This window comes from Monomorium pharaonis, chromosome 1 (assembly GCF_013373865.1).
Source record: "Monomorium pharaonis isolate MP-MQ-018 chromosome 1, ASM1337386v2, whole genome shotgun sequence".
NCBI lineage: Eukaryota > Metazoa > Arthropoda > Insecta > Hymenoptera > Formicidae > Monomorium > Monomorium pharaonis.
The window spans coordinates 13,949,980-13,964,359 of NC_050467.1; the positions used below are offsets into that span (position 1 = coordinate 13,949,980).

The 14,380-nt window shown below is 32.5% G+C and overlaps 1 protein-coding gene across 1 annotated transcript; it reads left to right on the top strand.

Moving 5' to 3' along the window:
- Positions 1-2,361: 2,361 nt before the first annotated feature.
- On the top strand, positions 2,362-9,562 carry LOC114254153 (E3 ubiquitin-protein ligase cblA-like). The gene is made up of 8 exons (XM_036289492.1): positions 2,362-2,480; positions 5,045-5,146; positions 6,667-6,810; positions 6,912-6,991; positions 7,538-7,615; positions 7,711-7,863; positions 7,982-8,134; positions 9,231-9,562. The coding sequence occupies exons 1-8, from the start codon at positions 2,362-2,364 to the stop codon at positions 9,554-9,556; spliced, it is 1,155 nt and encodes a 384-aa protein (XP_036145385.1). The 3' UTR covers positions 9,557-9,562.
- Positions 9,563-14,380: the final 4,818 nt, after the last annotated feature.

Here is a 14,380-nt window from a genome sequence, read left to right on the forward strand (position 1 = left end):
GGAGAAAGTACAACCTTTAAAAAAAATATCAAGTTTAATGTCTTTCAAAAGTTCCACGGTAATTTTAATCGAAGCAATGAGCGAAAACAAAAGCAATTGCAAAAGGTTTGCAGTGGCCAATCTCAAAGTAATATTAGCAAAAAATACGAGAAACAGAAAATGGATTATTCCAAGCAGAAGTTTGTACCAGTAACAATGGCAAACAAAAACCAGGCAACATTTTTCAATAGTAAAGCTTCTGTAGATCTCTCCCCTATTAAAGACAAAACGAGCAGTAAAATCTCTAATGCTCTTAACACTTCTTATAACTCAATGTCTACATTTGATTTTATATTTGATGATAATGTTCCTCAAGAAAATCAATTTCCACTCTCAACGAAGATAAACAATCCTAATAAAGTATTTTCATGTTCATCTCAAAGCCAGTCATGTTCATTGGTAGAAACTATTACTTCTGATACAAACTTTGGAGAAACTGATTTTTCACTAACCAATTCAAAGGCTATTTAAAATAAAACTCTTTCAACATCTTACAATGTAAAAGAGAAGGAAAGAATGTTACAAGAGAAACCTCATTTCTTGAACTTTAAAGATAAAGGTATTTATTTATGTTTATGTTTTAAATACTTATAGCTTTCATAGAAATATTAATTCTCATTGCTTTTTTTTATTTATTAGGTGATTGTGGATGCAAATATTGTCATAATGAAATAAAACTAAACAGCGCAGTACTTCTGGAAATTAACAAAAAGTTGGATTCAATATTGATTAATCAGGCAATCATTGTTCGGTCGGTCAATCCAGATCATGCTAAATCTATAATACCTTCTAATATTCCATCTATTCTTCTAAAGACAAAGAAGGACTTTCAAAACATGGACACGTTTATAGTAGCTAATCGCATTAATTATGAAGCTATAGTACGTATAATATTAATTAATTTATATATATTATTACATATAAATAATATTCATTACATATAAATATGTATAAAGCAGGGTTGGAAAGTTTGTAAATAAATACAATTTTTCTCTTAAAATGTAACTATCTGACTATTACAAGTTACTGATTTTGAAAAGTAACATGTTTTAATTATTTAAAAGGTCACGAGTGTTACTATTAGGTACTTTTCCTTTAGTTGTTTGTAATTTTTATGGACTGCTATTTTAAATAAATATAAATTTTATTTTTCTAACAATTAAATTATTTTTTATTATGCTAACACTCGATTACATACTGCATTATTTTATGTATAATGAATCACGCTTATTTTATTAACTCAAAATATTTTAACTGAATTAAGAATTTACTACATATATGTATAATAAATTAATATTTATACTTGTAACATACTATCAAAATTGTCGTTACTTTTAGCTAAAAATATTTAATTCAAGCTTTGTAGTAAAATTATTGGTCAAATTAAAAGTTCAGATCTTGTTTTAAAAAATAAAATTTTAACTTTAATATTTAAATGATGTCATTCTTAAAAATGATTTATCACTTTATTTTGTGCCTGTGTGTTAAACGCACACATATGCTGATGAATAAATTTGAAATGTATAAAGTAAAATAAAAAAAAACTTAAATTAGCTAATAGTTACAAAAAATTTAACTATAAATTATAATTATTTAAAAAAGGAACAAAATTATAGTTATTTAAAAAAATAATTTTAACTCTAACTTCAAGTAACAAATTACTTACCAATTTGGATACAATGCATATTAAAAATTTACTAAACAATTATGATAATTACCTTTTGTTCCCTAACAGCGAGATCTGCTTCATTCAAAATGTGGTAATGCTTTTAGCACAGTAACTATTTCCTCAGAACGCAGTGTTACAGGGAACATTTTATCCAAATTGATCTCAAATGAGCTTGCCAAACAGATAAGTTGGAGTGGGTGAGTCAGAAGGTGAAAAAATACAGTTTTCTAACACAAAATTATGTGAGGCTGTATTTGATAAGTAACCTCAATTTGTTTGAGTTTATCACATAAATCTTATAATTTACACACTATTCACATTAAATTATTTCTTTAATACTTATATGATACGCAAAATATACATCAGTGTGTTTCTTCTGATAATATATTTTGTTGTGGCCCTTCTTAGATAAAGGATCACAGGTAATAGGGATCGCCTGTCGATACTCCTCGGGTCAGGTCTTGGAGAGATTGTAGCCAGTTGTAATATAACAATATATATATATTCTGTCTTGGTTACACTTGATAACACGTATACAATAACCCGTAACAAGTATGAGAGAGTCAGCGACATACGTTCGTCGCTGTATACGGTGTAGCAAAGCCCGCTCGTTGTCTGTAACTTGGTGTATATATACACCGTTTTTTGGGCGTATGACCGGGGAAGGTACTTCCGCGGTCACTGGCCTTTGGACAGGGTACTTGCTTAGCCAGCAATTGCTGGCTACGCGGATTCCACCCCAAAATCAGAGGGAGCGTCCTAGATGCGCACAGTAATAAACGGACACAGCAGGCTGAGTGAAACGGACACAGTAACAAACGGACACAGACCAAACGGACACAGTAACAAACGGACACAGTGCGAAACGGACACAGACCAAATGCGCACAGACCAAACGGACACAGTAACAAACGGACACAGTAACAAACGGACACAGTAACAAACGGACACAGTAATAAACAGACACAGTAACAAACGGACACAGTAACAAACGGACACAGACCAAATGCGCACAAACCAAATGCGCACAGTAATAAACGGACACAGTAATAAACGGACACAGTAACAAACGGACAAATGCGCAAACTGCACATGCGCACAGTGTCAATCAGACAATAGTTAATTCATGCAAAATCTTAAAAAAAAAAAAGAAAATTGAGGTAATTAACAAATAAGTGCGGTGATCTAATCTACATAATTTTATTCAAATAATCGGATAAATATTAATAACTAAAGTGTGTGAGTAAATCTTAAATAAACATTCATTCCGCGCATTGGTAATGTAGCGTGTAATAATTATTCAGTTTAGCAACGTAAATATCGATGAAACTGTGCTCATTCGACGCATTTTTTAACGAAACGAAAGAATCTGGCAGAAAAAAGCTCTACCTCACAAAGCGAGATATTAATCGTTATAGTTCTTTAATCGACAGGTTAGGATATCTGTCATGTTTGTATTTTTGGTTGAGAATATATTCTTTCTCAATCAAAAGCACAAATAATTTAATGCAAAGTATTATCTCGTAAGTATTACCTCGTTGATGTCATAAAATACGTACACATATACGTTGCTGCATTTCGTCGTAATGACAGATTTTATAACCTGTCAAGTTGTCAACTTTAACGATTAATATTTCGCTTCGCGGGGCAGAGCGGCTCATTTTTCTGCCACATTCGTTTGTTTTGTGCAAAAACGCGTCGTATGATCATAATTTCACCAATATTTGCACTAGCGTGATTAAACAGAATAATAATTGCCATATATAAATGTATATGGAATTATACGTGTGTGCGTGCGCGGTGCGCGCGCGCGCGTGTGTGTGTGTGTGTTCAATTTAATTACAATACTTTCGTATAATTATATTGTGCATATTAATTTGTGAAGGAAAATTGCTATCTCGTATTGTATTAGAATTTCATTTACTTTTACTGTGTGTTTCAGGTACTAACAAAACATGTCTCTGGATCAACCGCCGTTTATAGAAGAATCATTCAGATTGATAAAGATATCAATAAATCCATTTGCAAAGCATGAGATTCTTTTAAGCGAGGATTTATTATTAATGTCTTCGCTATGAGAATCTTGTGTAATGTTATGGAGTTTCTTCAAAACTTGAGTTTCTTCAATCTTATACTAGAATGTGTGCTTTCCAGCAAGACACAGTGTAACACAGTGTCCACTAGTGTGAGCGAGACACATTGACATGTTCTTTCTCACACTAATGGACACTGTGTTACACTGTGTCTTGCTGGAAAGCACACAATGTCATACTTACTGTGTTTCAGGTGTCGAGGAAACAATATGTCTCTGGATCAACCGCCGTTTATAGAAGAATTATTCAGATTGATGATAAAGATCAATAAATCCATTTGCAAAGCATGAGATTCTTTCAGGCGAGGGTTTATTATTACTGTCTTCGCTATGAGAACCTTGTGCAATGTTATGGAGTTTATTCAGAAATTGTAGCATATATTTTATTGTTACTCTTGTATTGTTTATACCTACTGGGTATAAGAACGACAAATGTTATTAAAAATTAAATAACTCAAATGAAATAGGATAAAATAAAGTTCACACAATCATGCAAACATCAAAGTGAACGCAATTTTTGCTGTCTCAATACCAAATAACGGTCATTTTATTAGCACTCGTAAAGATGTAGAATGTGTTCAGTAGAAAAAAATCTCTCTGCAGTTACTGTTGTAAAATTCGTTTATGCATTTAAACATGACTGGAAATAAGGGCAAGAACCAATTGTACTGAAAAATCTTGCAACAGTTGTTAAATTGTTACTACTTTCTCTGCTTAATTCCGCTACAGTAGAAAGAGATATTTTAAATTTCTGTCCTATTTTAAAACTAAAAATACATTTTTCTCTTACTCGGTTTTTATATTCGTCTTACTATTACTATCCGTAGTCGCCTTTTAGATCTCAAATCTGATTTGTGTTGAAATGCACACAAAAAAAAAAACATTAGCTTTTAGTTCAATAATATACTTGACGTTAATACTTTTTTTTTTGAAAGTATTATAAACATTAGCATGCCTGTATCAAACTACTATAATATGTTCGTGTGTATAAAAAATATACTGAATTTCATATTACTCAACATAGCTGAATTTATTCGTTTGTTACAGATTACTGCAGCGATTTATTGTTTTATTGCCGATACTTTAAAAGGAATCTTTACATGTCTGCCATTCAGTGTCGGTATGCACTGTTTCTTGTAAATAAAAAAATAAAACTCATTAATAATCGAACAATTCTAACTTTATTAATGTAAAAAAAATACAAAATACATTGTATTAGTTTAATACAACATATGCTGTTGCAGTAGAATACAGCATCCAAAACCAATCTCGTCCAGCAAGAGCATCGTTTATGCCTTTTTTTATGCCTTTTTATGCCTTTACATATGGTCGATGATGAATATCAGGTATAACAAGTACTGCACAATACTGCTTTAAATCTCTGAGAAGTATATCTAGCTTTGAAAACTGCTGATAATAACATGAACGCAAGTATTTCCAAAAAATCACTTGTAATAATTCAGAGACAAAGCTCTTGTTGAAAATGAACAATTAGATTCTCCAATTCAAAGAAATACATATCCTGTTGCGCATGATAAACCATCTACTTCAACAACTGACACAGATATTACAATTAATATATATCGATACTGCAGATTTTATCACAGTTGTAAGTTATAATAGACGCGCAAAATGTAGCCAACATTTTTTTATAAAGAAATAACAATAAACTTAATCATATTATAAATTTATATACGTATATATGTGAGGGGATGTGTGATGCATGGTGTCTGGATGATAGGTGTGTGGTATGTGAATATGTAGTGGTGTGGGTGTGTGCGGATGTGTGTGTGCGCGTGTGCATGTGTGTGTTATATTTTTAGTAAATAAACATTCTTAGCAAACACCAATTAACTATTATATAATTATTAGTTACAATTTCCTACTCCATAATATAACTTTGTAAGTTTTGTACAACTGTTATAAATTATATAACAATTATATCGTTAAGTTTATTTTACTTCTAATTATAATATAGACATTTCCGAAGAATCACTTACAATAATTCAGAGGCAAAACTCCACTTTATTTCAGCAAAGTTTTACAATATTATAGCATGTAGCTGATACATACGATTATCCTATGGTATTACAATTTATGTCCCATTTACGTAAAACATGGTTGCCTGCAGCAAACAAAGTCTCTGTGTATGGTTGTTCAGTTCGAACAAATAATTTGGTCGAAAGTTTCCATAACACAATTTTAAATAAATTCGGAAGTAGACATCCAAATGTGTGGATATTTATTGGTGAGTACGTTTTATTACAATAGTTTTGCTACAATAATTTCATATAATACAAAAATAATAAGATGAACAGGTCAATATTTCAAACTAATACCAATTTTCACATTATAATATAATTTATTTAATTAAAAATATATTATAAACTCCATTAAAATCAACTGTGTTAAAATTGTTAAGCAAATTTTGAAACATTTCGACTATACATAGTCCTCTTCAGTCGTGCCAAATTATCAATATTTCTGAAACTAAACATGAGTAAAATAATGCAAACGAAAATATAATTAACCATTTATATTCAATCGTCATCATTTTATGGTTAATTATATTTTCGTTTGCGTTATTTTATTCATGTTTAATTTCAAAAATATTGGTAATTTGGTATGACTGAAGTCAAAACGTTTCGAAATTTGTGTAACAATTTTAACATGGTTGTTTTTCATAGCGTTTATGATATATTTTTGATTTAATAAATTATATTATATTTTGAAAATTAGTATTAGCTCGACATATTGACCTGTTCATCTTATTATTTTTGCTTAACATTAACGCGAGTTCTTAATAATTTGTTGATTTTTTGTTTTTCATATAATACATTTTATATAATACACTTTTATATTGTAGAAAATTAAAAAAAGTAATTATCGATCAAAGAATTGATCTATGTCGCTTACAAAATAACCTTCAGGCACGTAGACCACAAACTCGAACCAATAAAGAAAGAAATAGTATGATCTTACAAAAACAGAATAATCTTGTAGAAAATCGGTAACATTATAATTCAATTATGAAATAAAACTAAATCCACGAAAAAATTGTTTTCTAAAAATAATTGCAAGTTAATATGTAAAAATATTTATTTTTTACAGATTATCAGTGTCTGAATTTTTGGAATTATTTAGTCAGTTTTATCAGATCTATTTATACAATTCGGAGACTATTAATAAAGGTTATTATTTTAGTATTTTTATTGTATGATTTTTATTTAAAGTTATTTAAGGTTTATATTTTATGAAATTTAAAATTACCATAAAAATATGTAAAACATAAGCTTTTGGGTTGAAAATATGGTATGTTTTTATGGTAATTTTAATTTCATAAAATAATCTTAAATAACTTTAAATAAAAATATATAATCAAACCACTTTTAAAAATAAAAAAATATTAAAATTATAAATATATCAAATTTTATAAAAATACTACTATTCTACAGAAATTTTTTGTAAGTTAACAGTTCAATTAGACATCATCAAAAATATTTAAATGTTTAAGTTTTATTCATATGAATAAAGCTTAAATAAAAATCATTTGTTTTTTGTATATTTGATGAAATGTTTATTGTACGCAGCTATCGCATTAATAAGATCCATATTTCTGACACAGAAAAGTTGCTTACTTTACTTAATTTTTTATTTCTAAAAGTGGTTTGACTACATGTTGACTTTTTTCATTTAATATGATTGAATTTTTTAAGTAAGATATTTTTGTATTACAGAGATTTTAAATACTGAAAACGAGAATGAAATTTGTACTGATTTTTTATCTGAAAATTTTAATTCTACATCAACAGAAAGTACGTATTTGTATGAAATCACAAATATTTTTTGTATATTATTATTTATATATTACTATATATATTATCAAATTGTATCTTTTTAATTTGTATAGCTTTGAGAACTGCTGACAATAACGTAGACATTTCCGACGAATCACTTACAATAATTCAGAGGCAAAACTCTGTTGAAAATGAACGAATGGGCTCTCCAATACAAAGAAATAGATATCCTGTTGATGAACCATCTACTTCTACAACTTACACAGGTAATATAATTGATATCGACACTACAGATTTTACTTCAGTTTTAATAGTTACACAAATATTTTATTTTTATATTATTATTACTATATTATCAAATCGTATCTTTTTAATTTGCATAAGCTTTGAGAACTGCTGACAATAATATTGACATTTCCGACGAATCACTTACAATAATTCAGAGGCAAAACTCTGTCGAAAATGAACGAATGGACTCTCCAATACAAAGAAATATATATCCCGCTGATGAACCATCTACTTCTACAACTTACACAGGTAATATAATTGATATCGACACTGCAGATTTTTACTTCAGTTTTAAAAGTTACAACATTTCTTTACAAAAGCCTGATAACAACGAATCATGGTATAAATTTATATCCCAGATAGCACAAAATATTTATAAAATATTTATAAAAAAAAATCTTTGTAATAAATATTTTGTATATATTTTTATGTCCAAATGTCAGGTATAAAAAAATTATGATAAACAATGAAAATATTTAATATAAATATTTATACCATTATTATTAAAGAATATAAAAATAAATATTTCAAGGTCATATACCATAAATATTTTTCAGTACATTTTAAAAATACCCAGATAGCCAAATAAAGGCAACGTGTTGTTATTTTGCTGTCACTTATTCCCTATTAATTTTATCAAACTAAAGCCAAGGTGTTTCCGCAAACTGTCTGTTGTTCTGACATTATATAAAATTCTACATTAGAATTCAACAAACTGACGGCAAGTTGTCAACATGCATGCACAATTGCTGTCAATGTGACAAGTTTATTATTCCTCAATGCATGCACTTATAATTTTATAAATTCATGAAAGTTATTTGCTCTCCTGATGTTAACTTCGTTTCACATTAAATTACAATGACAGCAAATTGTGGGCAAGTTCACAACATACATGCAGTGAATTAATTTGCCCGATATGCTTAATCTCGCTTGGCTATCTGGGTATATTCTATATATTGTGGATAATAATTTTTGCATAATTTCTAAATGGTTTATGAAAAATAATTATATAACCTTTTAAAAAATATTTTTGTTGAAAATTTGTAAAATATTTATAAATATTTACGATAATATTTTGTGCTATCTGGAATATATATGTGTGCATGCTGTATATTTTTACTAAACGAACATTCCCAGCAAAGACCAACTAATAGTTATAATTATTAGTTATAATTTTTTACTCAATATAACTTTGTAAGTTATATGACTGTTATAAGTTATACATGGTTAAGTAGAAAATTATAGTTAACGGTTACATAAATTGTTAGTTGGTGTTTGCTAGGTAATCTCTAGTATAGTATTTTTGAAGGATTGTTGTATAACATATCGTTTCAAACATTTTCAGAAGACATTTACAACATTCCAGAAGATGACTTTGGATATTGGTACGAAAAACAGGAAAATACTACAGAAAATGATGTTCCGTATTACGAAGTTAATAGACATTTTCTGGAAACATGCGAAGAAAATCAAGGAACAGTAAGACCTGAGCGTACGTGCATTGCTTGCATTAATACAAAATCGAATCAAGTTTTTATACCGTGTGGTCACATTTGTTGTTGTGAAGATTGCGCGAACTATATTATGCAGGAAAGCGATGATGTTAAAAAATGTCCGATTTGTAAAAAACAAATTTCAGCAATTTATAAAGTATATACATATACACTATAAACAAAATTATTGTTTATCATTTAGACTCCATGTACCTTTGTATAGGTTATACTTCTGACCTAAGACCTAAAACCTAAAACCTAAAACCTATTACGTTATTACATGCATAACATCTGTCATGGCAGATTTAAAAACTATCTGAGAATACGTACTGACGGAGAAGCTAGATATACTTTTCAGAGTTTTAAAACACTATCGTGCGCTTATTATACTTGATATTTATCATCAACCGTATCTAAAGGAATTAACGACGCTCTTGCTGGACGAGATTGGTTTGGACGCTATATTCTATTGCAAGAGCATGTATTGCAATAGAACTCCATAACATTGCACAAGGTTCTCATAGCGAAGACAGTAATAATAAACCCTCGCTTGAAAGAATCTCATGCTTTGCAAATGGATTTATTGATCTTTATCATCAATCTGAATAATTCTTCTATAAACGGCGATTGATCCAGAGACATATTGTTTTCTCGGCACCTAAAACACAGTAAGTATGACATTGTGTGCTTTCCAGTAAGACACAGTGTAACACAGTGTCCATTAGTGTGAGAAAGAACATATCAGTGTGTCTCGCTCACATTAGTGAACACTGTGTCTTGCTGGAAAGCACACATTCTAGTATAAGACTGAAGAAACTCAAATTTTGAAGAAACTCCATAACATTACACAAGATTCTTATAGCGAAGAAATTAATAATAAACCCTCGCTTAAAAGAATCTCATGCTTTGCAAATGGATTTATTGATCTTTATCATCAATCTGAATGATTCTTCTATAAACGGTGGTTGATCCGGAGACATATTGTTTCCTCGACACCTGAAACACAGTAAGTATGACATTGTGTGCTTTCCAGTAAGACACAGTGTAACACAGTGTCCATTAGTGTGAGAAAGAACATGTCAATGTGTTTCGCTCACACTAGTGGACACTGTGTTACACTGTGTCTTGCTGGAAAGCACACATTCTAGTATAAGATTGAAGAAACTCAAGTTTTGAAGAAACTCCATAACATTACACAAGATTCTCATAGCGAAAACATTAATAATAAACCCTTGCTTAAAAGAATCTCATGCTTTGCAAATGGATTTATTGATATCTTTATCAATCTGAATGATTCTTCTATAAATGGCGATTGATCCAGAGACATATTGTTTCCTCGGCATCTGAAACACAGTAAGTATGACATTCTATTATAAGACTGAAGAAACTCAAGTTCTGTAGAAACTCTATGACATTGCACAAGATTCTCATAGCGAAGACAGTAATAATAAACCCTCGCTCAAAAGAATCCCATGTTTTGCAAATAGATTGATTGATGTTTGTCGATCTGAATGATTCTTTTATAAACTGCGGATGATTCAGAGACATGTTTTGTTGGTACCTGAAACACACAGTAAAAGTAAATGAAATTCTAATACAATACGAGATAGCAATTTTCCTTCACAAATTAATATGCACAATATAATTATACGAAAGTATTGTAATTAAATTGAACACACACACACACGCGCGCGCGCACCGCGCACGCACACACGTATAATTCCATATACATTTATATATGGCAATTATTATTCTGTTTAATCACGCTAGTGCAAATATTGGTGAAATTATGGTCATACGACGCGTTTTTGCACAAAACGAACGAATGTGGCAGAAAAATGAGCCGCTCTGCCCCGCGAAGCGAAATATTAATCGTTAAAGTTGACGACTTAACAGGTTATAAAATCTGTCATTACGACGAAATGCAGCAACGTATATGTGTACGTATTTTATGACATCAACGAGGTAATACTTACGAGATAATACTTTGCATTAAATTATTTGTGCTTTTGATTGAGAAAGAATATATTTTCAACCAAAAATACAAACATGACAGATATCCTAACCTGTCGATTAGAGAACTATAACGATTAATATCTCGCTTTGTGAGGTAGAGCTTTTTTCTGTCAGATTCTTTCGTTTCGTTAAAAAATGCGTCGAATAAGCACAGTTTCATCGATATTTACGTTGCTAAACTGAATAATTATTACACGCTAACATTACCAATGCGCGGAATGAATGTTTATTTAAGATTTACTCACACACTTTAGTTATTAATATTTATCCGATTATTTGAATAAAGTTATGTAGATTAGATCATCGCACTTATTTGTTAATTACCTCAATTTTCTTCTTTTTTTAAGATTTTGCATGAATTAACTATTGTCTGATTGACACTGTGCGCATGTGCAGTGTGCGCATTTGGTTGGTCCGTTTGTTACTGTGTCCGTTTATTACTGTGTCCGTTTATTACTGTACGCATTTGGTCTGTGCGCATTTGGTCTCTGTCCGTTTGTTACTGTGTCCGTTTATTGCTGTGTCCGTTTGTTACTGTGTCCGTTTATTACTGTGTCCGTTTGTTACTGTGTCCGTTTGTTACTGTGTCCGTTTGTTACTGTGTCCGTTTATTACTGTGTCCGTTTGGTCTGTGCGCATTTGGTCTGTGTCCGTTTCGCACTGTGTCCATTTGTTACTGTGTCCGTTTGGTCTGTGTCTGTTTGTTACTGTGTCCGTTTCACTCAGCCTGCTGTGTCCGTTTATTACTGTGCGCATCTGGGACTCACTCAAATCAGATGATTTTCGGTGTTAAGTCTTAGGCAACCGGGTGCATTTCCCGGTGCGACGCCCGGTATGTAGGCCGGGCGATGTCCGCGCGCGAGGTGTCATGCGACACCTTCTATCGCTTGCAACATGCCATATGTGAGTGTGATGCACTCACAACATCCCTCCCCCTTATTAGGAAGACAACGAGGGGGCTGAGTTATCGGTTAAGTAATAGTGTTGCGAACGTGAGCTTCGCGAGCGTGAGCTTTGCGCGCGTTGTGAGCGCAAGCTTAACGCTAAAAATCAATATATCGATTGCTTCAGTCAGCTGAGTCTATCGGCCCCGGCGTTGCTTAGTTATGTATAAACAAATGGTTTTGTTTAGAACTTCCTGAGACGTCAACTCGTGCGGACGTGCTCGGAGTTGTTGTAAACGTGTTCGCTGCTTATAATAAAGTTCCTTGTTCGCCAAAAGCGTGTTCTTATTCCGCCGCGTTCGCGAGCGGAAGTGTGTGTGTAGAAGTGCGAGAGTGCTTCGGGAAGCGCAACAATAGTGTTCCGCCATGATCACTCTTATAATTATACGGCGGATTACAATTTTGCGATGAGTGCCGTTAATTTTAAAATACAGGTGTGTCAGTACATTTATGACCTTAGTTAGCGGGGTCTCTTGCACGGCAGTTTTGGAAAGTCTCGTAGCTTACGTTTAGGTTGAGAGCCTCTTGGATGGCGTCCTCGTCCTCCAGGAACACGGCAAGGCACCGTAGGCAGTCCCTTGCTGGTCGGACGTCCATGAGGATGGTGTCGCACAGAAAACACTGGGTGATGGTTTCCCATGTCTCGTCCGTCGCCAGCTGTGTGCGGTACCCGTAGGAGGTTGGTTCTCGTACCTCGCACTGGGCCCGGTGTGGCCGGTAACATCTGCGGCACCATCGCCTCCAGGCGAATTCGTTCTCCACGAGGCACCTCTCGGTCGGCCGCAGGCAGATGCTCCTCAGAAACCGCTCGTAGCGAGTAGGGTGGTCAATTGGGCGCACCCCATCGATTGGCTGTTCGGTTTCCGTCGGGATCTTCATCTTAGACTTGCGGTTTTATCACAGAAAACTTGACTGACGCGACTTGGCTCGTGTTGGTTTACGAGTTTTCTTGTCGCGCGGCTCTGCTGTGGTTTTTATAATTTTTCAAAATTTGTATTTGGTGGGGTAGTAAACCCATTATCGGACCATATATGGTCATAGCTAAGTCAGCTGTGCACCGTTGGTGCACGTGTCGTGCCTTGCCAGAGTCCGGCAATTCGCTGTAACGTGATCGTGTGTCACGTTTTGCTAACTCGAGACGTGCTGGTTACTGCCATGCGCCCCTCCCCCGTAGGGAGAAATGTATTACAATTTATTTTTTTTTTTTGTTAAAATATATTATTTTAGAATCGTGTATTAGCGTGATTCGCGCGTTTTCTTACGTATTACGATAATCCCTATTACTATCACTATTACAACTATTACAATGGTTGTTCCGCTTGTTGCCATTGGAAAAATAAAGTGTGGCGATTGAAAGATCGAGTTTGGTCTTTTTTCAATTTCGTTATCTATTTCATCTATTTTTTGCTTATAGCTTTCTAGTTCTAATGGGTTTTGTATAACCTCTTTTAATTTTATTTTTCTCGTTATGTCTGTGTCGTTTGTTGAGTCAGACTTTTGTATTAGCGAGATGTTGTATTGCGGTAGATATGCTTCTACTCGCGTTTCATATGATGCCTTGAGTGATTTTATTATAGCGTTTTCCGTCGCTATTTTACAGCTATTCTTAAATGTTATTCTACCCGTTCTTTCAATCTTTTCCTTTATTTGTCCGTGGTCTTTACAGTGTATAGTGATTACTTGGCTTCTCGGTGTCGAGTATAGCCACGAGTGTGAGTTATCTAATGCTATCCAAAGACTATTATTCGATATAGTATTTTTTATTTTACAGTCTCTATTATTTTCTTTGATTTCCGCGTATATTTTTACTTCGCATATGGAGTCTGCATTTATTCTATATACCGGATGGTTCTGCGTACATAAGTATTCGCGATTTATTTTTACGCATTTCTGTAGGTCGCTATTCGCTAGTATTATGTACGTATGCTGTACTGTATCTATCGCTACGAGAGGATGGTTTACTTCTATAAATGAGAAGGTGTTATTTTGATCTGAGATAGGTAGAGGAATTACATTCTGAATTTCATATTTCGGTATTGATA

Excerpts from the sequence above, each read along its gene's own strand:
- LOC114254153 (XM_036289492.1), top strand. The coding sequence starts at position 2,362 with ATGACCGGGGAAGGTACTTCCGCGGTCACTGGCCTTTGGACAGGGTAC. Across the intron at positions 5,147-6,666 it reads TGGTCGATGATGAATATCAG|AAAATTAAAAAAAGTAATTA; the intron begins GTATAACAAGTA and ends TTTATATTGTAG. Across the intron at positions 6,992-7,537 it reads TTCGGAGACTATTAATAAAG|AGATTTTAAATACTGAAAAC; the intron begins GTTATTATTTTA and ends TTTGTATTACAG.